Here is a 27,190-nt window from a genome sequence, read left to right on the forward strand (position 1 = left end):
TTTAGAATTTTTTGGGAAAATAAATTCATTTAGGCCAAACCTGACAGTTTCATAATAAATTAAATAAAGAAATGCTCTGCAACTTTTGATGCCCAATTTCTCGCAAGTGTACTGATACCCCATATGTGGTGGTATCCTGCTGTATGGGCACATGGCCGGGCATAGGATCAAAGCAGAGCCATTCAGAGCAGATATGTATTGACACACTGTACAAGCTATAAATTTTAATTTTTTTTGGTAATGTGAACATATGAGGGCTTATTATTTGTGGGATGAGATACAATGTATAGGTAATTATTTTTGGAGGTTATTAAGCTTATTCGTGAGATTTTATTAACTATTTCAATGGAGAACAAGAAATGGCTACAGATTATAAAAAGAGACAAAAACAAAGATATATATACACCTAGAGACATATTTAATAGAAGATATTCAAAAACTAGCAAACTCACTTGTGAACTTTCAGTTCACTCCTCAGCTGCATTATAGAGTGCAAACTCAGAAATCTTCCAGAACACAATTTTCATATTTCAGGTTAATTAATAGAAGTCATTCATGTAAAATCAAAATCCTGTTTCTTTTCCCGGAATTTTTTCTTCTAAAATAACTTCATTGTCATAACTTCATCTTTTATACTCACCAGACAAGAATATGAATCATTTAATCTATGCTCCAATGTTTGCAATTGAAGTACTTTAAAGAGGGAAGCATGATCATATCTACAGGGATTGGCAGAAATAAATTCATCCATCCCGTGTCTTTGTCCACGATCTGCGACTACACAAAAGAAAAGCGATTAAAAAAAACCAACAACATTGTACAATACGAAGCCAATCTAAGTAAAGTATGAATGCATGCACTGAAATACAGTATTATATTACATTTACACTTTATCCGCTTTATTTCAAAAACTGATCATCTAGAGCTTAATTCACTGACAACTTGATGATGTGACCTTGGTGCATTTCAAAGCACTTAGCAAACATCCAGGCTAAAAAGAAAACGGTCTGAGAAACAGCTCTACCACATTGCACATTTTCACCCCTTCATTGTTCTGCCTAGAAATATGACTACGGCAGTACAAATAACAATATGAAATACATTCATCACAACAAGCAATCTACTTTCCAAATGGCAAACTAGAGCAGAAATGAACATGTTAGCAAAAGGTAGGTCACTTACAGTCATTGTTTTGTGCTATGCTTTTAATGAGACAAACCTTGGTAGAGTAATGGGAAGTGTGGCATATCGCAACAAAAAAGGAATTTATAACCTTCAAGCGTAAAAAGGATAAATAAAACAGAGCAGTACATTCTGAGACTACACAACTTCCCCATATTGGTCTGTCCTAAATGTCCGTTGAAGGACCAAGTGCATTGTTCTTCATAGATACATCTTTCAACGCCTTTAGACCCCGCGGGTTTATCAAAAGAGGAGTTGTACTGATTGCTTTTTATTAATGGTATGTTTTGTTAAAAACATCCATGTGAATTATCCAGCACATATAGACAGGAAAAAGCTAAGAGGGTTAGTTTCCCAACAAAACATTAGCTCAGTTTGATACCAAAGTTCATATTGGGTGAGCAAACTGCGTACATTCATCTTAAAATGCCCTATACAAAAGGGTTTGAGACTCTTTGTTCCTTGAAATTTAAATGTGTCTTTTTTATATTAGTTATCACAAATGTACTTCCTTAAGTGTACTGTTGAGACAAAACATACTACGAACTTAAGGTTTCTAAAGAGAGGAAGACAAAGACTTATTGATCAACACCAATTACAGAATCCAGGCCCTCATAAAACTCTATATTGATCTGTGGCCATGATGCTAACATAATCAGTCACATTGAGAAATTTAGCCCCAGATCATATTGATCCATGTCATGTTCAACAGCCAACTAAATTTGCAGATGGAAGAATTATTTCATTCAAGCTGAAAGATGTTTAGCTTTACATTTTTCCGAGGATATCTTTACAATAGTCAAAATCACTTGACAGTAGAGAATGGGTGTATACTCACAGTAAAACTGTGAAGATGTATGCCACACTACAATGTTATCCTTCCTAAAGGATGTATTGTATTCTCACCTATTTAAAATCTCATATACATTTGATTTAAGACAAGTAGAAAAGTCATATTGAACCTTTCAGTATGTATAAGCAAGAGGAACATAAATCCGAAAACTGTATACCAACAACAAACGTGTCTATAGAGTAACATATTTATAATACACTTAGAAAAATAATTTATAGAAAAAATGCTAGTGTTGCATATTAAAACACAAGGATAAGGTGTACATTTTACAAAACATAATTTGTTAGCTATAAGAACAGATAAAAGAAGAATACAATTCAAGTCATATAAGAATGATCTTAATAATGAATTAACAAAAGAAATCAAAAACACAATATATAAAATGAAATTGCCTTTTGAACGTACATGCAGGTACTTTATTACAAGTTATGAGTTTCTATGTGGGGTGAAACTTTATTTGTGTTATATATTTTAAGGTTTTAAAATTGATAATGGGGCTCATTTACTAAGGGCCCTGCGGACCGCACTTTCGCACTTTGGCGGACCTGATCAGGGAAGTGACACATGCAGGATATCGGGCGCACGATCTTCATGAAATGCAGCAGAGTTCATCCTCGTCGGACAGTCCGGATCGGGGATCGCGCAGGGACTGGGTAAGTAAATGTGCCCCAATGTTCAAAATGTAAATTAGAAAAAGTATGAGACATGCTGCAGGTCCACGGGCAGCGCCTCTTCTTTCTTCAGTTGTCGCAGATCTGCAGCCGGCCTGAAGAAAGAAGAGGCGCTGCACACGGAGCTATGGCGGACCTGCGGCATGAAGATGAAGAGGAGCTGCCCGGGCCGTCGGAATGGTGAGTAGTCAGTTTATTTTTTTTTATATACCCAAGTATAAGCCGAGTGGGGAGTTTTCAGCACAAAAATTGTGATGAAAAACTCGGCCTATACTCGGGTATATACGGTATCTATAGGATGTAGCAGCAGATTCCTAAAAGTACTAGTACTATAAGTACATAGTATGTGGTGGCCAGAGTCTGTGAGGGGTCTGTATCAAGAGCTTGTGCATCGTTAGTGATGTTAAACCCGCCCACAGGTCATGCTGGATATACTAAAAGTCCTCTCCATATAAGGTGCCATGGGTTCAGGAAACGGCCCCGGCTATAGCTAGTGCATTGGCGGAAGGCTTCTTTGCACAACCATCGTGTCCAGTCTCTTTAGAAGAGGCAGATATAGGCTTTTGTTTTCCCTGTGTATAATAATATGAACAGGTATCAACATATCTTACTTGGTTGTGATGGCTCCACATGGGCATTTGTTCCTCTGGGATTTGATTTCAGTGCATGATTTGAAGCAATAGGTTTATAAGATTGTCCTGTTGCTCTGTATATTGCCTGTACCCACAGTACTCTGTCCTGCTCATCATCACTAGCAAAGATTACGGTGTCTCCTTCTTTGACTGCATTGAAAAACCATCGACCACCCTGAAGACCTGCCAATAAAGATGATAACTGCTATTAATGATTTAACAACAGTATTTAAAAGGCAGATTCTATGAAATTAATGATTTCCCGATGTGTTACATTTATTTTTAATTGCTTTACCAACAGGTTTTTTTAAAAAAATACATGATATACTTTTATAGAGAAGGTTATGCACTTGGGCCGTGGAAATAAATACTACAATTATGTTTTATATAGTCATTTACTCGGTAAAGACTTATGGTATTAGGGGACAGTAAACTCAATTTTAGTGAACAGAGTAAGGCAGTAAGGCACTCCGGAGAAGTGATCGGGCAGCGTCCGATTCCCGGACGAGGGCGTGCAACTACGAGGAGCTGCGCACGGAAGATTTCTGGTAGGAGGAACAAAGACACTACTGGAGCGTGGAGTAGCCGTACTATAAAATTTACATATTAGCAAAATAAAAGTTAGCAAAAGATTTTGGGGACATGAGGATTAGCCCTTAAAAGGGCTATCCTCACGTCCTATAGATTTACCTACCACCTGATCTACCTTTATAGGTAGATAAGTGGTGGTAGGTTCCCTTTAGTGGAAATAAAATTGTGGGATGCCAAAATTAAATGAGGCATAGATGCCCAGGATAAAGAAAACTCAACCTAAAAATCACTGGCCAGAACACACACAGAATACGTATACAATTTTTGGCTTTTGGCACCAGTATATACTGGAACCGATGCAGAGGAGAGCAACCAAGCTTATTAAGGGAATTGGAGACTATAATACAATTATCAATGACAAGACTTAGGTTTATTCAGCTAAGGGGGGACCTTAGTACAAGGTATAAAATATCTGAATGGACAGAACAGAGATCTTTCTAATGATCTTTTTACACATAGGCATGTGACTAGGTCAAGGGGGCATGCGCTACACCTAGAGGAGAGGCGATTCTACTATCGCCAAAGACAGGGTTTCGTTAGAGTGAGATTATTGAACTCTTTGTCGCAGGAGGTTATTATGGCGGATATATTGTACACATGGGGACTGGATGTCTTTCTTGGAAAAATAAATATAAAAGGTTATTGGAACAAAACATTTTGTAAATACAGGCGGTCCCCTACTTAAGAACACTCGACTTTCATACGACCCATAGTTACAAACGGACCTCTGGATATTGGTAATTTATTTTACTTTAGTCCTTAGCTACAATAAACAGCTATAACAGTTATCAAATGTATCTGTAATGAAGCTTTAGTGTTAATATTGATTCTTATGACAACCCAACATTTTTAAAATCCAATTGTCACAGAGACCAAAAAAGTTCTGGCTGGGATTACAATGATAAAATATACAGTTCCGACTTACATACAAACTCAACTTAAGAACAAACCTACAGACTCTATCTTGTATGTAACCCGGGGGCTGCCTGTAGTCTATATAAATTTAGGGAATGATGTGCCATATTGGGGTCTTTGCATATTTAGACAGGCACAATGTTTTTTTTAGTCTATGCAGTACTGAAAAAAAATTGTATTTGGGCATTTAGATGTCATGGACATAGACTGATGATGGACACTGCTGACACAACCTCGGGTTATAATAATAGATGTTTAAGAATGTTTATTTCATTGAGTTTACAGTATGTCAAAAGAAGGTTACAGGTCATCTTCATATAGGATGCCCGATCACTCTAGTTAAACATCCATTATAATGAATACCTGTATACGATGAAATCATAATTCTGTTCTCAGAACATTTCAAACATTGTGCTGTTCCTTCATTTACATCCCTTCAGTGAAGAACATTCAATTAGTGCTGACAGAGTAAGACTTTATAGGGGTAGTATGTAGAACATGCCCCCCACAGTATATAGCCAGCCCCTGCACCATAGTATATATCCAGAAGTCCCCTGCCCCCTTGTATATTGCCAGCAGCCCCCTTGTATATAGCCAGTGCCTGCCCCCCCTAGTATATAGCCAGTGCCTGCCCCCCCAGTATATAGCCAGTGCCTGCCCCCCCAGTATATAGCCAGTGCCTGCCCCCCCAGTATTTAGCCAGTTCCTGCCCCCCCAGTATATAGCCAGTCCCCTTGTATATAGTTAGCAGCCCTCATCCCAGCCCCCCAGCATATAGCCAGTGCCTGCCCCCTCCGTGTATTCCTCCCCCTTGTATATAGTTAGAAGCCCTCTTCCCAGCCTAATAAAACACAAAAATACTGTATTCACCTTTCAGACACCCACTCCTGCCCCCTTCCCCCACAAGCCCTCTTCTGTCTACAACTCCATCTCCGGGACCCCGTCCGATGCCATTGCATAAACCATGACACCAGCCGCTACAGAGTATTTTTTAAATTATAGACTCAAGTATAAGCCAAGTTGTTACCTGACTGAGGATCAGTGAAATCCACTGTGTATCCCTCTAGCTGCATCAGTTCCTGAGGTTCCGCTTTCTTTTCTCTGTAGCTACACATAGCAAATGTGTATTGGCTTACCTGGTAAAGAAAAAAACGTTTATTACATATTCAACATCTCAGGAGATCTATGTAACTAAACCCTTTGTATGTTGTTAGTAGCAGCAGGACTGTGGAAAATCAATTTATTGTAGCTGGACTTGGATCAAATGGGGATTGTCCTCAATCTGCTGTGTTCTTTAAACACTGCATGCAAAACAGCTTCCCAGCCACTTCTCTCTGCTGAAATATCTAACTAATGGTTTTCTACAGCCCTTACTCAGACCATGAGGGGGGCTGTAGTGTGCTCATTGTAGTTATCTCAAACAGAAGCTGTCAAGCTAAAATCCTGTAATATAAACACTATTTTCACAGTCCAGCTGCTTCTAAAAACAAACACTAAGGGTATGACATACCAGACATTTGTAAAGTTACAATTAATATCTTAATACATTACACAAACCTGAACAAGCACAAAGTAACGCTTTTTCCATCTTTTCCAGACTCTTTGCCCCACTGCATACAAGTAACTAGGAAAAACAAAGGCTGAAGTTAAAATATTTTATATATACAAAATGTATAATGCGTGAATTAATACAGCTGGTCTAAAAATGGGGTGCTAGGTTCCAGCGGTACAATTATTAAAGATTTTTAACAAACAAAACTCCATCTAGCTTTTTAAGCAATATCCTCATTCATACAAAGGCTTCTTTTCAGAGACATTTGACAGACGTAACAAATGAATGTGGTATAACATACACTTCAGAGCCTCACTGTACCCCTATTAGAAAGCCCTCCACATGCCCATGCCTTGTCTATAGTGTTTCAAGATGTCGACAGAGGCTTCCTCTATGGAGGCTGTGTTTACAGTGCAGAGTGCAGGATATTATGTGCTCCTAAAATGGCACAACTGACTCTACTACAACATGTAACACTGCAAATAGATTATGGCAAATAGTTTGGATTTTCCTAGACTAGTGGTTGCATATTGTGTATTATATTGAGACAATTAAAATATAAATTAGTGTAATCCCTGTAGAATACAAATGCTGAATAGGTTGAAATATTTTGACCATGGTCAGTAGGATTTTTGTGTGTTTTTAGTTATTTTATGCCCTGACAGCCATTGTTATAATGCTTTTATCACAACATTATATTGGTAAATGTGTGTTGAAATGAGTTAGCCCCAAACACTGCACAAATACCAATAAAGTGCCACACTACACACAAATGTAGATAAAAATACAATCCACACAAAGTATCTACAAATATCACAAAGCAAGTCCCATAAAAAATGAAATACTTTAAAATGTTTACAGCAATCATTTGGTCATGTATTACTGAACTGGTCAGAATGAGCAATCACTATAATAAGCACATCTCTATTAGAGGATTTCTGCTACATATCCATTATAAAAGAGCACTGAATGCCCTCCTAATTCTGTAATCACATGTTTTCACGTGGGATTAAACCAACAAAGGTTTCAATAGCACAAAGCGGATATTTGATGAAGACGTGCAATGTGCAATAGTAATTTGCCTTCCCAATGGTGTTCACAATATATTCTTAATCCCACTACATGATCCCTTTAACAGCAGCGCCTCCAACACCTGGTGACAAGGTCAGATTCCAAAACCTACCATTTTTTATAGAAAATAAGAGAAGAACAAGCTATTGTGGTGCTTTAGTAAACAAATGCTGGCAAGAGGGCTATGCTTTTTCTAAAGGTATCTTATAGAGATGAGCGAGTATACTCGTCCGAGCTTGATGCTCGTTCGAGTATTAAGGTACTCGAGACGGCTCGTTGCTCGGACGAGTATTTCCCCTGCTCGAGATCGAGCATTTAATTAAAAAAAAAAACACAGTGAAGAACAATGAAGAATAGAATAAAAACAGTGAACACAGTGAACACAGGATCATTTAAGAGAAAAACACAGTGCAGAACACAGTGAAGAATAGATTACAGATGTTCGGCACATCTGCTTACTTGTCGGGAGATACGCGAACGGTGCGAACAAAATAGTATGTGAAGAACAATATATATGTGTGATGAACACGGTGAGCAGCACAGAGACATGGGGCAGCGGCAGCACGGAGACATCAGGGAGCGGCATGGAGACATCGGGGCACGGAGACATCGAGGGGCACGGAGACATCGGAGCACGGAGACATCGAGGGGCACGGAGACATCGAGGGGCACGGAGACATCGAGGGGCACGGAGACATCGAGGGGCACGGAGACATCGAGGGGCACGGAGACATCGAGGGGCACGGGGAGACATCGAGGGGCACGGAGACATCGAGGGGCACGGAGACATCGAGGGGCACGGAGACATCGAGGGGCACGGAGACATCGAGGGGCACGGAGACATCGAGGGGCACGGAGACATCGAGGGGCACGGAGACATCGAGGGGCACGGGGAGACATCGAGGGGCACGGGGAGACATCGAGGGGCACGGAGACATCGAGGGGCACGGAGACATCGAGGGGCACGGAGACATCGAGGGGCACGGAGACATCGAGGGGCACGGAGACATCGAGGGGCACGGAGACATCGAGGGGCACGGGGAGACATCGAGGGGCACGGGGAGACATCGAGGGGCACGGGGAGACATCGAGGGGCACGGGGAGACATCGAGGGGCACGGGGAGACATCGAGGGGCACGGGGAGACATCGAGGGGCACGGAGACATCGAGGGGCACGGAGACATCGAGGGGCACGGAGACATCGAGGGGCACGGAGACATCGAGGGGCACTGAGACATCGAGGGGCACGGAGACATCGAGGGGCACGGAGACATCGAGGGGCACGGGGAGACATCGAGGGGCACGGAGACATCGAGGGGCACGGAGACATCGAGGGGCACGGAGACATCGAGGGGCACGGAGACATCGGGGAGACTTCAGTGGAAGAAGAGCAGCGGATCCCGGGACAGCGTATCTCCCGACAAGTAAGCAGATGTGCAGAACATCTGCAATCTATTCTTCACTGTGTTTTTCACTTAAATGATCCTGTGTTCACTGTTTTTATTCTATTCTTCACTGTTCTTCACATCTGTTAACTTGTCGGGAGATAATATACGCGCGGAACAGTGAAGAATAGATTGCAGATGTTTGCATACATCTGATCACTTATCAGAAGACATTCTTTTTCAATTAATTAACACATTTTATTCCCGAACCATGGTCCCTTTGAAAAATGCTCGAGTTTCCCATTGACTTCAATGGGGCTCGTTATTCGAGACGAGCACTCGAGCATCTGGAAAAGTTCGTCTCGAATAACGAGCACTCGAGCATTTTAGTGCTCGCTCATCTCTAGTATCTTACTGTATAACCTTAAAGAATATTTTAAGATGGAACACTGCATTTATTTAACTCCCGCAAACAATATTGCATCAAAATTTATTTTGGTTGCCGATACATTATCACTTTACAGAATCAAGATGTAAAATAACACAAATTACTATTACTTTTTCCAGCTTTTGAACATTTTTCAGAATCTTGCAAATCTTGTGCTTTCCAATTACAGCACATAACATGAAACACCATGGTTTTGTTTTATTCTGGTGAGGGATATGAAAAGGAATATGGCAATTTATTTGCACGAGTCCATGCTGTGACAGTTCATGGTTATACTTCAAGATGAAAAATCAGCACTAATGAATAGTTGAAAAACATAATTGTATGCTGAATACTGGAAGTATTCAGCAAAGAAAATGTGGAAAAGGGCAGTTATTACTTCTCATAGACCATTTTGATTTCCCCTTTTTATTCTGAGGAATGAAGCAATCTACAGCCCGAATGGTAAATCCTCTATTTTTACAAGGCTTTATTTGTCTCAGACAATGGACAAAATACGGGAAGAGAAATTCAATACATGTAGCTGCTGAGTCCAGCAAAGGGCTTTCTTAAAGAGAAAAATCTCAGTCAAGGTTGAAAGAGCAATTAATGCAGTCTCAAAAATCTGGGTCATTCTGATGGAGCTGGGTTAACATGTGGCAGAAGTAATCATCCACTTGTGAAAATGATTTTCAGTTCATTCTCAAACACCTTTCAAACACTCATGATCCCATTTAACTGACAACAATACAGGCTATAGGGACCAAATGCCCACAGGCACTTTCAGTCAGCAGCGCACGTTGTACTGCCAGCATAAAGAGAGTCTTCCCAGGACTACATTCCACCTATTATTTCTCCCTGCAAGATTAAGCCATTTTTTTGTTTCTACTTGGGGAAGAGAGAAGCAATGTAATCAAGATAGCAAAGAAGAACAGGTCATTCACAGCAAATACTTACTCAAATCCAAAGCAGATGAGACATATACAAAGCAATACGCACATGCTAAACTGCATCTAGACACAATATCCAAAATTCAATATTGTTGAACATAATAATACAAGGAAAATAAATACTACTTTTCAAATCAACATTGGGATTATGGGACTTATTTGAACTCTGACCTAGGACTTTGGAATCTGAGTGGTTACAGTTGAAAGAAATGTAGCATTTCAAAGCTTCAAAATTAAAATGTTAAAAGTGAACCAGTCACCAGGAATGTAATTTTTAGCTTGTGACAGATTCCAATACACATTGCTATGTGGATTTCAACATTCTGAAAACTGGCACTAATTTATAAAACTGTATTTCACATTACCTGGCTCCCTGCCAGCAGCATGTGGAAAGTCCAGGGAGGGGAAAGCTGCAGCAGCCTTTGCCTCAGTCTCCACATTCATTATTCCTCTCCTCCACACTCATCCAGCTCCCTCTTCCTATTATGTGCAGGAAAGTGAGGAAGATTGATAATGAGACTGAGACACAGGCACATAGGATGCTGCAGCTACCCAGTGTGAGAAGTTAGTGATCTCCAGATGTGCTAAAGTCATTTATAGTAAAGACCTGTACACTTCTTACTGATTGGTGACTGCTGTAACCTTCAGAAAATTACTTTTTCAATTAATATTTCCGATCATCACGTTTTAAAAAATAAAATGTTTAATATTGATATACTTTGGTTATTTTGTAAAACGCTGTTGTAGCTGCAATGATCAGCTGTAAGGTGTCTGTAATGAGGATTTATTGATAATCCTTGGTCCCATTACAGCAAAAAATTAGGAAATTACAATTGTCAATGCGGCAAAAAAATTTTTTGTCTGGATCTACAATTATAAAATATTCAGTTTCGACTTACATACAAATTCAATTTAAGAACAAACCTATGGAACAGATCTTGTATGTAACCCGGGGACTGCCTGATTAATAGATTGTACAAATGGGGGATTTTTAAACAATAAATGAAGGATTTTTAAACAGTACAGTTTTCAAGTGACAACTTTGAAATGAGAAATGTTACAGGGATAAGCAAATGTTTTAACATAAATCGGATATGAAAACAAAACAGTAGATTATAATCTGGACCTAAACAGCCAACTGAAAGTATGGAGGATAAAGATGGTTCAATCCAACAATCATGAGAAAGAGCTACAGCAATAGTTCCAGTCTCATCGGTACAAAAGTTTTAGAAATAAAAAACTATGTAAGCCAAGCTTCAACTTCATAAATAAAATGTGATTGAAATTGCTTTATATTTCATCTGTTTGTCAGTTTAATAAACTCTGATTTTTACTATACATACTTGTTTGATGCACCATAGTTTGAATATCAAAGATCTTAGGGGTAGGGCCATAACCTGGCATTAGAGGGGGGCATTAGAGAGGAGAGATCTTGATAATCTTCTCTCAAGAACTGAGAGTCAATGGATTTATTAACCGCATACTCTCAAATGGATTAAATGATACCTTCAATTTCTACAGTTTTTTTAATAAATGTGTTGTTCTCTAACAACCATGTAACATTCCACTGTGCATGTTACTGATGTTATAAACATATATTGTGGGTAGAAATTTGGAGAGACTTGCACTCTATGGTTAACTTGTTAACTGCAACCCATATGGATACGTTACATAACATACAGTACTAAATGGTACTTTTTGACTTTTTAACGCACTTGTCTTTTTTGCACGTTAGAATAATATCCATGTGCTTTTCAATACAGCAGTGACACCTAGGATAACTGTATATTTATCTATATATATATATTTTTAACAATATCTAGTAATTATATGAGAAATGACAAAAATTCAGTCTGTTTCCCAATGCCTCCATCTTATTTGTTTTTGTAGCAATGGCCAATTATAGGCTACTTGCACAGCCACACCCAATAACAGGAAGAAGCTGAGACACCCCCTGTAAAATGTAAGTTGTGATCTCCGGGTTCCCACTGTAGGTGCATTTACCCAAGACCTCTAGTTTGTTTCCACCAAACCCAGTGCCTTAGCAGTGCAGGAGACTCCGAGCCTCTCTCCACTTCCACACCACATGAATGGACTGCACTTACTCTGCCTTGCCGGCTGAGACCAAGTCCAGACGGCGGTGTTTGGGGGCAGGAGAGCGTGGTGTGCCACTATTCAGTAAATAATAAGACTCCCATCCTATTACAGGCTGTCCCCTACTTAAGAACATCCGACTTACAGACGACCCCTAGTTACGGTCCTCTAGATGTTGGTAAGTTACTGTACTTTTGCCTTAGGCTACAATAAACAGCTATAACCGTTATCAATGGTGCCTGTAATTAAGCTTTATTGTTATGACAATCCAACATTTTTAAAATCAAATTGTCACAGAGATCAAAGAAAATTGGGGTTACAATGATAAAATATACAGTTCCGATTTACATACAAATTCAACTTAAGAATCAACCTCCAGAACCTATCTTGTATGTAACCTGGGGACTGCATGTACTTGTATTACAGCAGTAATTTACCAGGGATACTTTAATAATATTGTGTACAAGTCAGGGGAGCCCCTCCATGTGATGAGAATTCCAAAGATGTTACCTTACACCAGCCTACAGTGAGCACCCAATTTTATTTGACAAATCACTACACAACGCAATGTGGACAACAAAAAGTTGCTCTATTTTATTTTTCGCCAAATATAATATGACCAGTCTCTACCCCAGGGTGGAGCCATTGTGGGTAGTCTGCACCAGATATCCAGGATGCTAATTACTCCTCATTAGTAACAGAACTACCAGCTTTCCCACATCCAACCAGCTTTCAATTGGGCAACATTCTTTTTCTACAGCCAAATCTACTATAGTGGCAGATATCCTGTCACACTACAGACCTTAAAAAACTTCTGATGCTCATTTTTAATACTTTGAATGGTATACTTTAAGTTTATTTGCAAACTAAAAGTGTTTAATTTGTACTTCATTAATAAAGTGTTTAATTTTTGTCATTTTTACCAATTCCAAAAGAATTAACACATCCTTTTTGTAGAGATTGTTTTTCAGGTGATCATAGTTAAGGATTAATTTTAAAAAAAATTACAAAACAATAACCAAATCGATCACAGGTACGATAACAACACTATTTAAATGTTACTATTTCTAAGTCTTTAAATCACCATTTTCTGACACCCATAACTGACAACCGACATACTATTTTTGGAACTTTGCAAACCTTTTGACAATCATATGCTGAAAATAAACATATGATAAGATTATGTGAGAGCACACAGCTGGAAGAAAATGACAAGACTAAAACATAAAAACTATAACCAATGATACTACTTATTTAAAAAATACTTACAAATTTACTCATGATAAAAAAAAACTGTTTTTTATGTTAACAAGCAGCACATTTGACAACAAATTTTGGAGCTGGCTCTGTAGATTCTGCACAAATCTTAACTTTGCAGTTGTTGCTGTAAATGCTCTGGAGTGGGGGTAGAGATAGCCAGCAGCTGGGATGAAAAACTTTGGACACACACACACCAAATAGTTATGTACTGAACACCACCATTAGGTAAGAGTTTCATTTTGACGGGTGGCTTGCGACTGAATAAAAGGACAGTGCACTGGTTGGATTTCACAGACTGACCACTCTAAAATGGACCGGAATCCAAACACCATAGTGATATATGAAGAGTCCCTCCCCCCCCCCCCCCCCGCCTTCCCAAGACAGCACCACCAAACTGTAATCATGAAGCAGGTGCCATCCACTGCACTGTAGTAGGACCATGAAATCTGGACAGTTTTTCACGGACAGACCTGGTCGTGTGCCAGTTGACTCTTTCTTACAACATATATTTTCAGGGGCATGTACGCCATTCAGTAGCAGGCTAGGGCCCAGTTCTATAGCAGTTTATACCCTTATGGAAGGGCTCTGCCAGTACAGGGTTTATCAGGAGGCCAGATCAGGGACACCATCATAAGTTGGCACACTCAGCCACAGCATATGATAAATATGTCCCTATATTTACACAGTGAGGGAGACTTCATGCATATGCATCAGTGTTGTATAAAGAAAAAAAAAAGATATCTTTCAGATTTAATATGTGTTTAAGGCCATACAGTATTTAGATGGCACCAATTTAGTTTGTGTTTTACATATTATTATTTCTAAGCCAAGAGCAAGGTGGAGAACAAACATGGGGAGAGTACATGTTTTTATTATAATAGTTTCTTTTCTCTCTCCTGGGTCATCCAGAGTATGAAAAACATGAGCAGTACCACAAATGACCATGGATAGTGCCTGTAGTGTAGCTTAGCTACATTAATGAAGCTCCAATGAAGCTCCGATGCAATACCATGCAGTACTCATCACTTGCAGCACTGTTTTTTGAAGACAGCAGCCATGTTTAACACTAGACCATTCCTTTAAGCTGAGAAATACGGATGCAAAACTATAGACAGAATGAACAGTTTCTACAACTACCTCAACAGTTGTGAATGTAGAAAAAGTGTAGAGGGATATTTGGCACAAAATATTGGTGAAAAAATATCTCAGCCAAGACGTGGGTTAAGAAAAATAAATGAGTGTCTATAACATCTAGCAAATGTGTTAGATATATAAAGCTATGTCTGTTTCCCAAAGCTGGCACAGTTTCTTCAATTTTCATGAACTTTACTTTTTTTTAGCGCATAAGATAAGACATGTTTTTTATTCTACATGAAATTGCTAGATGTAAAACACGAGATAGTTACTTATAAAACCATCACATTTTGTTCAGGTTTCAATAATAGTCAGCTTTTAAGAGGTGCTGCATATGACAGACACAGAGATTTAGCAGAATGTGAAAAGAAAAAAAAATGGATAACAGCCAATTGATATGCCTAAGAAGTTAGTTCCTTAGAACTACAGCAGTCATTTTCAACTTTATGAGCAGGGGAATAGTAGACCTATAATGATAATGCGGTCTGCCCTTCACAAGCCATCTCCAGCTCCCACCTATTGACACTTGGCAGCATGCTGTTAAACAGAAACCTCATATCCCCACTTGTCACCACTGCATGATACTCAAAGGCAGGTTAAATTGTGAAAATTGCTCCAAGACCCACATAAATCCCATCGCCCTGGTCATTCTCTATTCCACATATCCATTATAAAATATATATATTATACACACACACACAAGCACAATCACATTGCACAGAATACAGTAAATCCGTTATTCCAAGAATAGGTTCAACAGAACAAACCTGTTTACTACAGTCTGTGGCATTACATGCTAGTGCTTCATTTTGTTCCATATGCTTTATATTCTCCAGTTATTGTAATATGAGCATGATGGAGAGGCACAGTAACCTAGAGATTGTACAAAGTAGCAGATAACTGAAATGACTTGACCCTGCTGCAGTTATGAAGCAAACCTCTTCACTCCTGTTTGCCCTGAAATACATAACACATTTTACAAACAGCAGATACATTAACCCCATACAGGAGACAGAGTGCAGACAATAATTCTCGCAGCCCACAGAAATGAACACAGTTGGATAGAATACGATAGCTGCCGTGGAATCCACATTCTAGCGGTATCTCTGCCTTAAATGTGTGATTATAATATCACATTGGATTTCTACAGGTTAACTAAAAGCAGACTGAAAAGTAGCTGCAACAAGCATCCAAACCTGCGCAGACTCCTACAAAAATGTGGTGCTAGGCAAAATACCTTAACAATGTTAATGTTTTCATTGTATTATAATATAGAAAGTATAACACAACACAAGAGTAAGTTGTATCTAGTTTTTCTTAGGAATGATGTGCGTTCCTGTGATTCTTAAGAGAAAGCTTTCTTTTTTTACATAGGACCTTTAAAATATTTGGCAGGCAGAAGTTAAGATGTGAATTAGCTCATTCTAACTGGGTATTTTTTTAAAAATATTATTACAAAGTGATGCAACCCAAGGGAAAAAGTTAGCCAATATGAGCTTATTTACCTATAAACAAGTGGGGAGCCACATCTTTGGAATGGGTGAACGGATTAAAAAATGAAATTAATCAAATGAGGTTCAATATTTTGCATTGTGTTTCTGGCAAATCTACTCCAAAGATGAACACCACGTGTGTTAAACCATATTACCTCCAGGCCTATTATAATTGTGCACTAGTATATTTTACCAAAAAAATTGCAATGTATCAGGTCAAATATCACACTATATCTATTGGTTAGTGCAGCCCATTGACAGGAACTGAACAAAGTCATGAACCAGGCTGAAGACAACCTGGTGTAACATTTTCCAGGACCTTGGACACAGACAGTATACATAGCAAATATAGCAGAACTAGTTTTTTCTTTTATTAAATTCATTTTTAAGTTTTCTTTTTTAGATGTTTGACTAGACTCCTAATATCTTTAATTAGTTTCTTTCTTTCACAGCCAGAAATAGGAACATTTAAAGCAGTAAATAAGAATAATAATCCATTCCATATTCCATTATTGACCTCTTTCAAATAACAACAGATATACATATATGCACATAAAACATTGCAAATGTACAGCCCAATTTCAGCTATTTTGCATAGGTAATTGTTTAAAGTCAACTGCTCAGACATTCTTTACCATCATACAGCTTGAAAACCAATAATAGTTGAAAGAACACAAATGGATTTCTGCACTTATACTAGCATTCACAAGACAATAAGTTTGTGTATGAAAATATGCATCAAAGCGAGAAATTGAGCACTTCCAAAAACCTGTACATTGAGGATAACAAGAGTTCAGGGTCTCTAGAGTATAACTAGAACAAAAAGTAATAAAACAGACACTATGTGAAAAACTGTAAGAAACCTTTACTCAACTTTCGTGTTTTAGGCAGAAAATGCTAAAAATATATAGAGTATACAGTGCTATACGTTGCATTATGATTTTAGGAACATCTTATTTTCTGTGCCAATAGTTTGTGTCAACAGTTTATTTCTTCAGTAAAGTAGAGCCATCTTCTGGTCACATGACTGTACTACAATAATAATGCAGAAAGCACAAAGAATTAGCTTTAAAGGAAAAATATCCCAACTATGACATTTACAAGAACTAAATACGCTCTTCAGCTCCTCTATTTAACTTGAGCACTTAAGTAAATAACGCCAGAAATCTGGGCCAATCTTTAAGGTACACCTTTAAAGAGAATCTCATGCAAAAAACATGAGTAGAAGGCGGTTTCAACTGCAGAAAGATACAAAAATATGAGAATGAAAGTTCTCCCAGAAGTCCTGCACAAGTTCATTTTGTGCCTCATCGCTTGCTCTGTCCCCTTACAGTACTACACAAGACACCACATACTCTGTCTTATATTGAATCAATATGTAGACATTAGAGATCCCCTTTACCAAAGTCATGTTACTGTTTGCTTATGGGTCTGGGGGTTTCTTTTATAAAGGTCCTATTTTTGTAGCCCTCATGTTCATAATAGTCTCTTTACTGTAATAACCTCCATCCTAGGTCGACTGACACATGTAGGAGATGGTCAAATGATGTGGGCACCATATCCCACATTTGGTTGACCTACCCTACTATCTGGGGGTTGGTCCTGGAGAAGAGCGGAAAATATTTTTTTTAGTAAAATTCTTTAAAAAAGCACATTCTCACCAGATTTTACCCCATTAAACTACAATACCCCTCAGGTACGTTATAAAATATACCATATATACTAGTGTATAAGCAGAGTGTTTTAGCACATGGCCTATACACATGTTAATAAAAAAAATAAACTTACATACTCATACTGGCAGAGGTGCGGCCATGTGCTCTGCCAGCCTACGCACACAATAATGTGGCGGTGTCGCCGCTGATTACATCATAATGTGCACTGGCACCTCTGCCGGCTAATAAAGCAGAGAGAAGAAAGAAAAGCCACGGGGAGCTGAGCATCGGGAGCGCCAGAAGGAGAGTATGTAAGTTTATTTTTTAATGTGCTGGGCAAACTGGAGGCTGGCCGGCTATATACTACAGGGTGCAGGCTGGCTGGCTATATACTATAGGGGGCAGGCTGGCTATATACTACGAGGGTCTGGCTGGCTATATACTACTAGGCGGCTGTGACCAATTTATTTTCCACCTTTGTCTTATACTTGAGTTAATAGGTTTTCCCAGTTTTTGGTGGTAAAATTAGGGGCCTCTGCTTATACTCGGGACGGCTTATACCCAAGTATGTATGGTACTTTTGAAAACACCCTCTTGTTTATCTAATAAAAAGGTCCTCCAAAGTCATATGAGAATAAACAGAGTCGAATCCTGCTTGAGATAAGTCAAGCTTAGAGGCCGAAAGGTAGCATCACTTCAAACGTCTATAGTGACACTCCTCCTGGAGTCTCTAAACTTGACAGAATATGACACTTCTATGCTCATTTTAAAATGAAGATTTGACATCAAAGAGGAAATTCAAGAAAAGACATGTGGCAACAGTATCTCTTTAATACAAGAAACCATTCTACTATGGTTCCCTTTACGTTGTACGGTAAACATACATTACCGTACAACGTACAGTTGTATTGAAGTACATTGCATAAGTGATCAGACCCACTAGAGTTCAAGTACCCTGGGAGGGTTGAAATAATAGTAAAATAATGGTTAATAATTAAAATAAAAATCTAAAATCACACCCTCTAAAAATAGAGCACATTTAAAAATGTAAAATCGTAAACATATTACGTATCGCCGCGTCCCAAAATGTTTAATTAAAATAGAAAAACAATTATTCCCGGCAATGAATGGAAAATAACGGAAAATAGTGCCTAAATGTTGGAATCAACACTTTTCATAATTATGCCCCCATTAACAACTTGAATAAAAAGTGATACAAATGTTATCACTGAAAATGTCATTCCATGCTTCAAACAATGACACCTTACAGAGCCCCATACAGTGAAGCATGAAAAAGTTATGGGTGTCAGAATATGGCAATGCAAGGCATTTTTTTAATGCAAGGTTTTTGAATTGTTTTAAATATATTGAGACATAGCTAAACTATATAAATGTGGTAACACTGTGATTGTTGAGATGACACCTCTTCATTATTGTTGGGTTCAGTACACACATTGAAAGCCGTACAAAAAAGCTGGTAAGAATATGGTTCAATTGTGTGTTTTTTTCTCGTTCCACCACTTTTTCCAGCTTCCTAGTACATAGCAAATAATATTCAATGGTGTCTCTAGAAATAAAATCTGTCACGCATATAACAAGCCAACATATAGATTGGTCTTGAAGGGGTTAAAGAGGTTGGCAACTACTCCCAAACTTTAACATGGTAATTATCATAAACACTGGATGTATCCACATGCCCCTCAAACTACTGACTTTAGAGCGGTTATACTGGAGGAGGGTGCAGGCATTCATCCACTAGGAACAAGACAAAAATCTCAAATCTTTCTGCATGGGGTTCACATGACCAGTGGCAAACCCCAAACTTTAACCGGGTAAGTACAGTATGGATGACTCTATTAGGGTCTTATACTAGCCCTGTTAAAGTTTGGGATAAGTGACAAACGCCTTTAAAGTGTAACCGTCATTCTGAGCAAAAAAAAACCCTAAAATACATAATTCTGCTCCAGGTGTCCCTGGGAATCATTCCTCAAAGTATTTTCCCTCTCAGTCCTCATTTAGTACCTTTTTTGGCCCATAGCAACCAGGGTTTCCAGCTCTCAAGAAGCCTACAATCAGCAAGATGGAGGGGTGGGACCTGACTCCTGTCACCTCATCACAAGCACAAGGTGCCGACCAATCACACCAAAGCTATCAATCTATCTCATATCTATCTATCTCCTATTTATCTATCCCTCCTATCTTTCTAACTCATATCTTTCTATCTATGTATATCCTATCTATATCATATCTATCTATCTATGTATCCATGTCTATCTGTCTATCTATCTACCTACCTAAGTAACACTCCAGCACAACACGTGACAGGACAGCTTGTAGACTTGGAAATTGTCTCCTGCCATTTCCTTGTGTGAGGTGATGGGGGAGGGGGGCTGTAGTTTCTGTCTGTGTGGATTATTAGGGGAAGCTGAGGAGAGATAAGTGTAGGTGCTTGTTTATTACATTAGTGAGGGCTTCTCCCTGCACATGCGCTGGGGCAGTGACACATGAGGTAATCAGCTGATTGGAGGGAGAGGGAGGGGGGCGTGTCTCCTGTTCCATAGTCTGGCTTCTTTATGAAGACGGAATGTCTGTGAAGCCTGCCATCTGTGCATGCGCAGTAACTCCGGCTTCGGAGCACTGCCCGTGCAGATGCGGGCCTGCTGTTTTGCGTATGTGCAGACAGCAGGCTTCACGGACGAGGGCGCGAAGCTTCTCATCGCTGTGCTCCGAAGACATCTGGTAGGAGGGTCAAAGAGGCTTCTGGGGCGTGGATTAGATCAGTGGTAGAGTACCTTTAAGGGGCTGTGCCCTGCAGTACTCAACAGGTCAGTGACAATGTTGGGAGGGTGGTCAAAGAATCCTAGTTGCTGCCTATACCATACAGGTAGACGCTTCAGTAAAAGCTCCTGCCAGTGCACCCACCTACCTTGCAAGACCACCTACTGCATCACGCATCCAGAGCAACTGCCCTCTTACGGTCTCCCTCTCTGAACACAGAGATTTTTCTATTTATTTTTCAACAACTTTCATTCCCTTAATCACATCTAACCACTCTCTCAACAAGTATGTTTAAGTGTCCCTTGTAGTTGCCCCTCTTACCCCTTATCACATTTTGTTACCCCATTCCTATTGCCTGACAAAGCCCTGCCGCTCTATTTTCCCCTTGTCCCCATTAAAAGGTTGCCATGTAGTGGCCCACTGCTTTAATATAATAAAAAATTCTGTCTTCTGTATGTGTAACTTTCAATCTTTCAATCATCTTCCATATATAGTTTCCAGTATGCACTTCTAAATGGGTAAAGCATAAAGGAAATGCTTGAATCCGGAAAGGAATTGGGCACTAGTGTACAAAATGAAAGAATCATATCCATTTTTTTTACCAATTAAAATATGGACATTTCAAGTATCCATCTTTTTCTTGCAATGGAAACCCTAATTGTCGCTCTGTTTCACTCTTGTCACGATTACTGTGACTCCCCACTAATCGGTCTTTCACTTATTAAACTCTCTCGTCTACAATCTATCCATAATGAAGCAATCAGACTTGTCTTTCAGTTCAGACACTGCAGGGATGCCTCCGGTCTGTGCCACTCTCCTTTCAAATACAGTTTATACTAATCACTTCCATCCACAAAGCTATGCACAGTGCTGCATCTCCTCTTTCATCTGCTATGTAAAATTATTCTCTTTAATTTGAACCTCCCACTCACATCTCTGGGCTGCACCAAATTCTCCGAAATGCCCTATGCTGGATTATCAGACTACCCAATTACAAAAGTTTAAAATGTAACCAAAAATCTCTTCATACAGGCCTATCACATTCCCTTTTCACTAGCTAACCCCGTGTACTCATCCTCTCTGTAATCCATATGATTACGTATGATTGAGAGCTACCAGAATAAAAATAATGGGTCCAGTGGACTTTTTATTGAAGAGGCTATGCGCTTTAAAGTGTGCCTACATAGCCTCATCCACAAAAGGTCTTAACTATACACTCCACTGGACCCACTATTTTATTTCTGCTAGTGTTCTATCATAAGCTCATTACTCTACAAACATAACCAATTACCTAACTAGCTGTGCCCCTTGGCAAGTCCCCACTCAAGGGCTGCTACTGCAACTAACGTATATAAAGAAGGTGCCTACTCCTTCACACTTTTTTCCCCCTCATTACCAATACTAGGCTGAACAATGACTGGTGGCAGTGATTATACTATACTGAGGACTGACTGGGGGGCAGTGATTATACTGTGGACTGAATTCAGTGTTTATGGCAGACAATAAATTTGTCTTAGCTTCCTAAAGAGGTTTTCCCAAGAAACTATTTAGGCCCTATCCGCAGGAGTAAGTTGCTGATCAGTGGGGGTCCATGATCATGAGAATGCGGGGTCTAATGTACTACCGTCGCACCACCGTACGGGCTGTCCTGTTCATCTCTATGGAGCTGACGGAGATTGCCAAGTACGGTGCTCAGCAATCTCTGTCAGCTCGATAGAAATGAATAGTGGAGGCATCCCGGGCCATGTGTTGCCAGCTGCTCCGCTCATCTCGTGGAGCAACAAGGGGTCTGACTGGGGTACATCGATCTTGTGATCACGGAGACCCCCACCAAGCAGCATGTTAGGCCTTATGCACAGGATAGGGCCTAACTTCTTTTGTGGGAAAACCCCTATAAATAACTAATTATTTTGGTCTATACTATAAACTGTTCTTTATGGCACGTTTTTAAATATGAGGAGGGTGGCAATTAAAGATAAATTTATTTCAAGAAGGCAACCCTAAGTTACAGCAACTCCATACACTTAAAAAAAAGTTGGAGCTGATGGAGCAGGCAGTGATGTCCCCTTTGAATGTAAGCTATGTATACATGGACAGCCAAGAGGGGTAACTTTGCTGGGTTTTTTTTTCTTGCTGTTACAAAGAATATGCCTGTGCAATGACTACAGGTTTTCTGTCAATGTTCAATCATTAAAGCTTTATAAAAATAAGAAAAACCTGCAAATATGAATACAAACGAGTAAACAGCTTTTGTTGGATGTCTTCTAGAAGGTTGTCCACTTTCAGAAAATATTTGATATGGTTTGTGCAAGGAAAAGTTATACAATTTCACTGGATATTTTTTCTTTTTCGGACCATTCTCTGTAAACCCTAGAGACGGTAGTGCGTGAATATCCCAATAGATCAGCAGTTTCTGAAATACTCAGACCAGCCCTTGGAACAACCATGCCAAGTTCAAAGGCACTCAAATCACCTTTCTTCCCCATACTGATGCTCGGTTTGAACTGCAAGAGATTGTCTTGACCATGTCTACATGCCTAAATGCACTGAGTTGCTGCCATGTGATTGGCTGATTAGAAATTAAGTGTTAACGAGCAGTTGGACAGGTGTACCTAATAAAGTGGCCGGTGAGTGTATATAGTTTTGTTATACCTCAATACCTTTAAAGGTGTTTATTCAGTATGGCCAAAACCACATCATATACTTATTTTTTTTTAGATACAGTGAAGATCCAGTAAATGAGGGCCATTTCTGCCATCACCAGTGTGTCATATAGTTCATTCAGTCTATATTTAGTTTCTGTTCTCCTATTCTTCTGTTTTTCCAATTCTACTACTCCTCACATGTCCGTTTTTTACTAGATCTATGTTTTACTATATTGGGTTCTTTTTTATTTTATTTATTCTTCACTCTTCTTAATCTTTCCTTTTGCTATAAATTTTATAGTTTTTCTCATTTCACCGTTTACGTCTTGTCCCATTTTGTCATTTGTTATCTATCCCCATTTATCTCTTAAAGCTACCTTTTTAACCTCTTCACGCTCAGCGTCCGATATATCGGACGCTGAGCTCAATGACTTAGCGCTCAGCGTCCGATATATCGGACGCTGAGCTGATGCCGGTTCAGCTCAAGATCTGAGCCGAACCGGCATCGGGAAAGACGGGTGATAGCCGGCACCCCAGTGTAACACCCGCGATCGGAGTTGTCTCCGATCGCGGGTGCTTAACCCGTTAAATGCCGCGGTCAGCGCGACCGCGGCATCTAACATGTATCTGGGGGGTCTTTCCCCCACGATCGGCCCCCCCGAACCGTTTTCGGGGTGCGCCGATCGTTGCTATAGTAACTCTGGGGTCCGATCTGGACCCCAGAGTTACCTGCAAGAATTGCCAGTAAGATGGCGTCTGTGATGTCATCTTACTGGCACAGTGCCAGCCTATGCAAGTGTATAGGCTGACACTGATAATACTCTGCAATACATGAGTATTGCAGAATATTATAATGAACAAGCAATCAGATGATTGCTTCTTCATGTCCCATGGTATAAAAGTGAAAAAGTAAAAAAAAAAGTTATTCAATAAAAAAATAAAGTCATAAATCACTAAAAATGCCCCAAATCCCCAAAACATATAAAGAGACATATAACTCAAAAAAAAGTCTAAATCATAAGACAAACCCCACATATATAGTATCACCGCGTCCGTAACAACCCGTAGAATAAAAGTAAATCATTATTGAACCCGCACGATAAACGCCGTAAAAAAAAACTGTTATAAACCCTCCCAAAATTATGATTTTTACCTTTTCAATCCCACAAAAAATGCTATAAAATGTGATCAAAAACCATATGTACTGCGACATGATACTGGTGCAAAGTACAACATGTCCCGCAAAAAACAAGCCATCAACCAGCTCCGTAGCCAAAAAAGTAACAATGTTATGCCACTTGGAAGACGGCAATACATAAATGATAGATTTTTCCCCACATTAGGGTTTTGTTTGACAAATTTAGTAAAACGTAAGAAAATATATTCATGCCTGGTATCCCCGTAATCGTATCAACCCATAGAATAAAGATAACATGATTATTAGTCTATACGGTGAACACCAAAAAAAAAAGAAGTAAAAAATCCAGTACAGAATTGATGCTTTTCTACTCCTGTCCTCAAAAAACAGTTCCTAAATTTTCAACAATAGGTGATACAAACCCCAAAATGGTAACACTGGAAAAAGCATCTCATCCCGCAAAAAAAATGGCATCACATGGCCCCAATAACGGAAAAGCGAAAATTTTATAGCCTTCAAAAGGGGCCAATGAGGAAACTAAAATCCTGGCAGCTGCAGCACCCTCCTTCCCTTCTGCGCCTCGCTGTGTCCCCATAAAACAAGTCACAGCCACATGTGGGGGGTCTTTGTACTCAGGAGAAATTGCAGAACAAATTGTATGGTGGGTTTTCTCTTTTTATCTTTTGGAAATGTGTAAATTTTAGGGCTAAATGAACGTATAAGGGAACAATATGACCATTCTAAATTTCACCTCCATTTTGATTCAATTACTATGAAGATCTCAAGGGGTTAACAATCTTTGTAAATGCTGTTTCTGATAGTTTGAGGGGTGCAGATTTGAAAATGGGTTGGTTATATAGGGGGTTTTGATGCTAAATATGTAAAATTTCATTCAAAACTGTATTTATCCCCAAAATAGTCAATTCTGAAAATCCGGAAAAGCGATATTCTATTTGCAAGCCGCGTGACATCAAAATAAATTATCCAAACATTTCAGAAATTATGAAAATGTAAAGTAGACAAATGGGAAATGTTATTCAGCAACTTATTTGGTGGTAAATCTATCTGCCTGAAAACGCAATGATTTTGAATTTCGAAAATGGCAAATTTTTCCAAAAATTTATCATATTTTCTTTTTTTTTGTAAATAAACGCAAAACTTATCTGCCAAAATTTACCACTAAAATGAAGTACAACATGTGGGGAAAAAACAATCTCAGAATCGCTTTGATAAGTAACAGTGTTCAAAAGTTATAACCGTATAAAGAGACGCAAGTCAGAATCCAAAAAAATCGGGCTGAGCCTTAAGCTACAAAATGGCTGCGTCCTTAAGGGGTTAACTTTATTGTTGTGTATATTGATTTGTATAACTTCAAACATACTGATTGTGTATAGGTGAGATAGTATATAAAAACAATCAACATTATGCTATTTGTGATTGTCCACCGTGTGCTCATGTATTTTTTTCCCTGTTATGCATTCCAAACCTCACATTATTTCTGTGGATTGCCATCACTAAATCACGATAAAAGAACTTTATTTATGAATTCAAGAGTAGCAAGTTATTTTTCCATTCAGATGAGGCTGGGAGGAAGCAAGGGTTATGGATGGGGGATTCACAGATTGCTTGAAGAACACGACAATATCCGGCATGTGAATCTCCCTTGTACATGTATGTTTATTACCACATGGAACACATATCACCGATAAAGCGCTATACTGGGACTCAGCAAAAATGATCATTTGCAGCTACATAACAACACATTAGACTTACCAAATAGACAAAACAGAAATGTAGTGTACTAAGCGACGCGTAACACAAAGTATACACTTCACATTTACAAGACCCCACAGCAGATACATTACAAAGGTGGACAGAAGCTAAAGTGGCTTTCGAATTGATAAAAAGGTTGCACAGACCACTGCATGATGCCACATTATTTCGCCAAGGCAATAAAGTGGGAAGGATTTTAGCAAATCTGGCTAAGGTTGCACATAAGATACACATTTGAAAAATTATTGATGAAATTTACCTAAATAAATTGTAAAGAGGTATTTGAAAGCTATCACAAGCTACTATACAATGATGTACAAAAAGCTGCACAATACTTGCAATCATTGTGCCTCCCACACACAACACAATCCAACAAGACCAACTTCAGCAATTAAATGTAGACATAACTGAACAACAAGTCCAAGCCACTAAAAAAAACCTCCCCTATCAAAAGACGCCAGGTCCAGATGCCCGGCTGAATTTTACAAAGTGCTTTGCAGCTAAGAATCCTCAACATTTACCAGATATGTTAATTCACTACTATAAGGGTGTCAGATATACCCAACCACGAACCTAGCGTACATATTGTAAAGGTCATCCCAAAACCTAACATAGATCATATCCACTTGGGCTCTTATAGACCAATTTTGTTGATCAGCAAGGACTTGAAGCTTGTGGCAATCATAGCGGATAAAGTAGCACACATTCTGCTAAACTTGATACATCAACACACAAGTGGGGTTTATAAAACGAAGGGCAGCGGTAACAAATATTAGAAGAGTGATAACCATATTAGCTCACATGAGTATCCTGTGAATGCCAGTGGACAAGTACCTTTTTGGATACCTTTCAACTCAAGAATGGTACTAGGCAAGGAAGCCTGCTGTCGCTACTGCTATTTAACTCGGCAATAGAACTACTAGCGTATACCAGCACTACCCATGAATGAAGACCATAGCATGCCAAAAAATTGCAGCATTGTACTATAAGA

General features: G+C 39.2%; 1 protein-coding gene across 12 annotated transcripts in view; it reads right to left on the reverse strand.

Moving 5' to 3' along the window:
• CADPS2 (calcium dependent secretion activator 2) overlaps positions 1-27,190 on the reverse strand; it is a 295,527-nt gene that overhangs the window by 169,262 nt on the left and 99,075 nt on the right. For all 12 annotated transcript variants that reach the window (XM_072147011.1, XM_072147001.1, XM_072147004.1 and 9 more), the window contains exons 9-12: positions 6,402-6,468; positions 5,872-5,980; positions 3,318-3,521; positions 641-777 (exon numbers count right to left, since the gene is read on the reverse strand). In XM_072147011.1, coding sequence (XP_072003112.1) covers positions 641-777; positions 3,318-3,521; positions 5,872-5,980; positions 6,402-6,468 — 517 coding nt within the window. The remainder of the gene's footprint in view (positions 1-640; positions 778-3,317; positions 3,522-5,871; positions 5,981-6,401; positions 6,469-27,190) is intronic.

The sequence above is a fragment of the Engystomops pustulosus genome, chromosome 4, assembly GCF_040894005.1.
Source record: "Engystomops pustulosus chromosome 4, aEngPut4.maternal, whole genome shotgun sequence".
NCBI classification, from domain to species: Eukaryota; Metazoa; Chordata; class Amphibia; order Anura; family Leptodactylidae; genus Engystomops; species Engystomops pustulosus.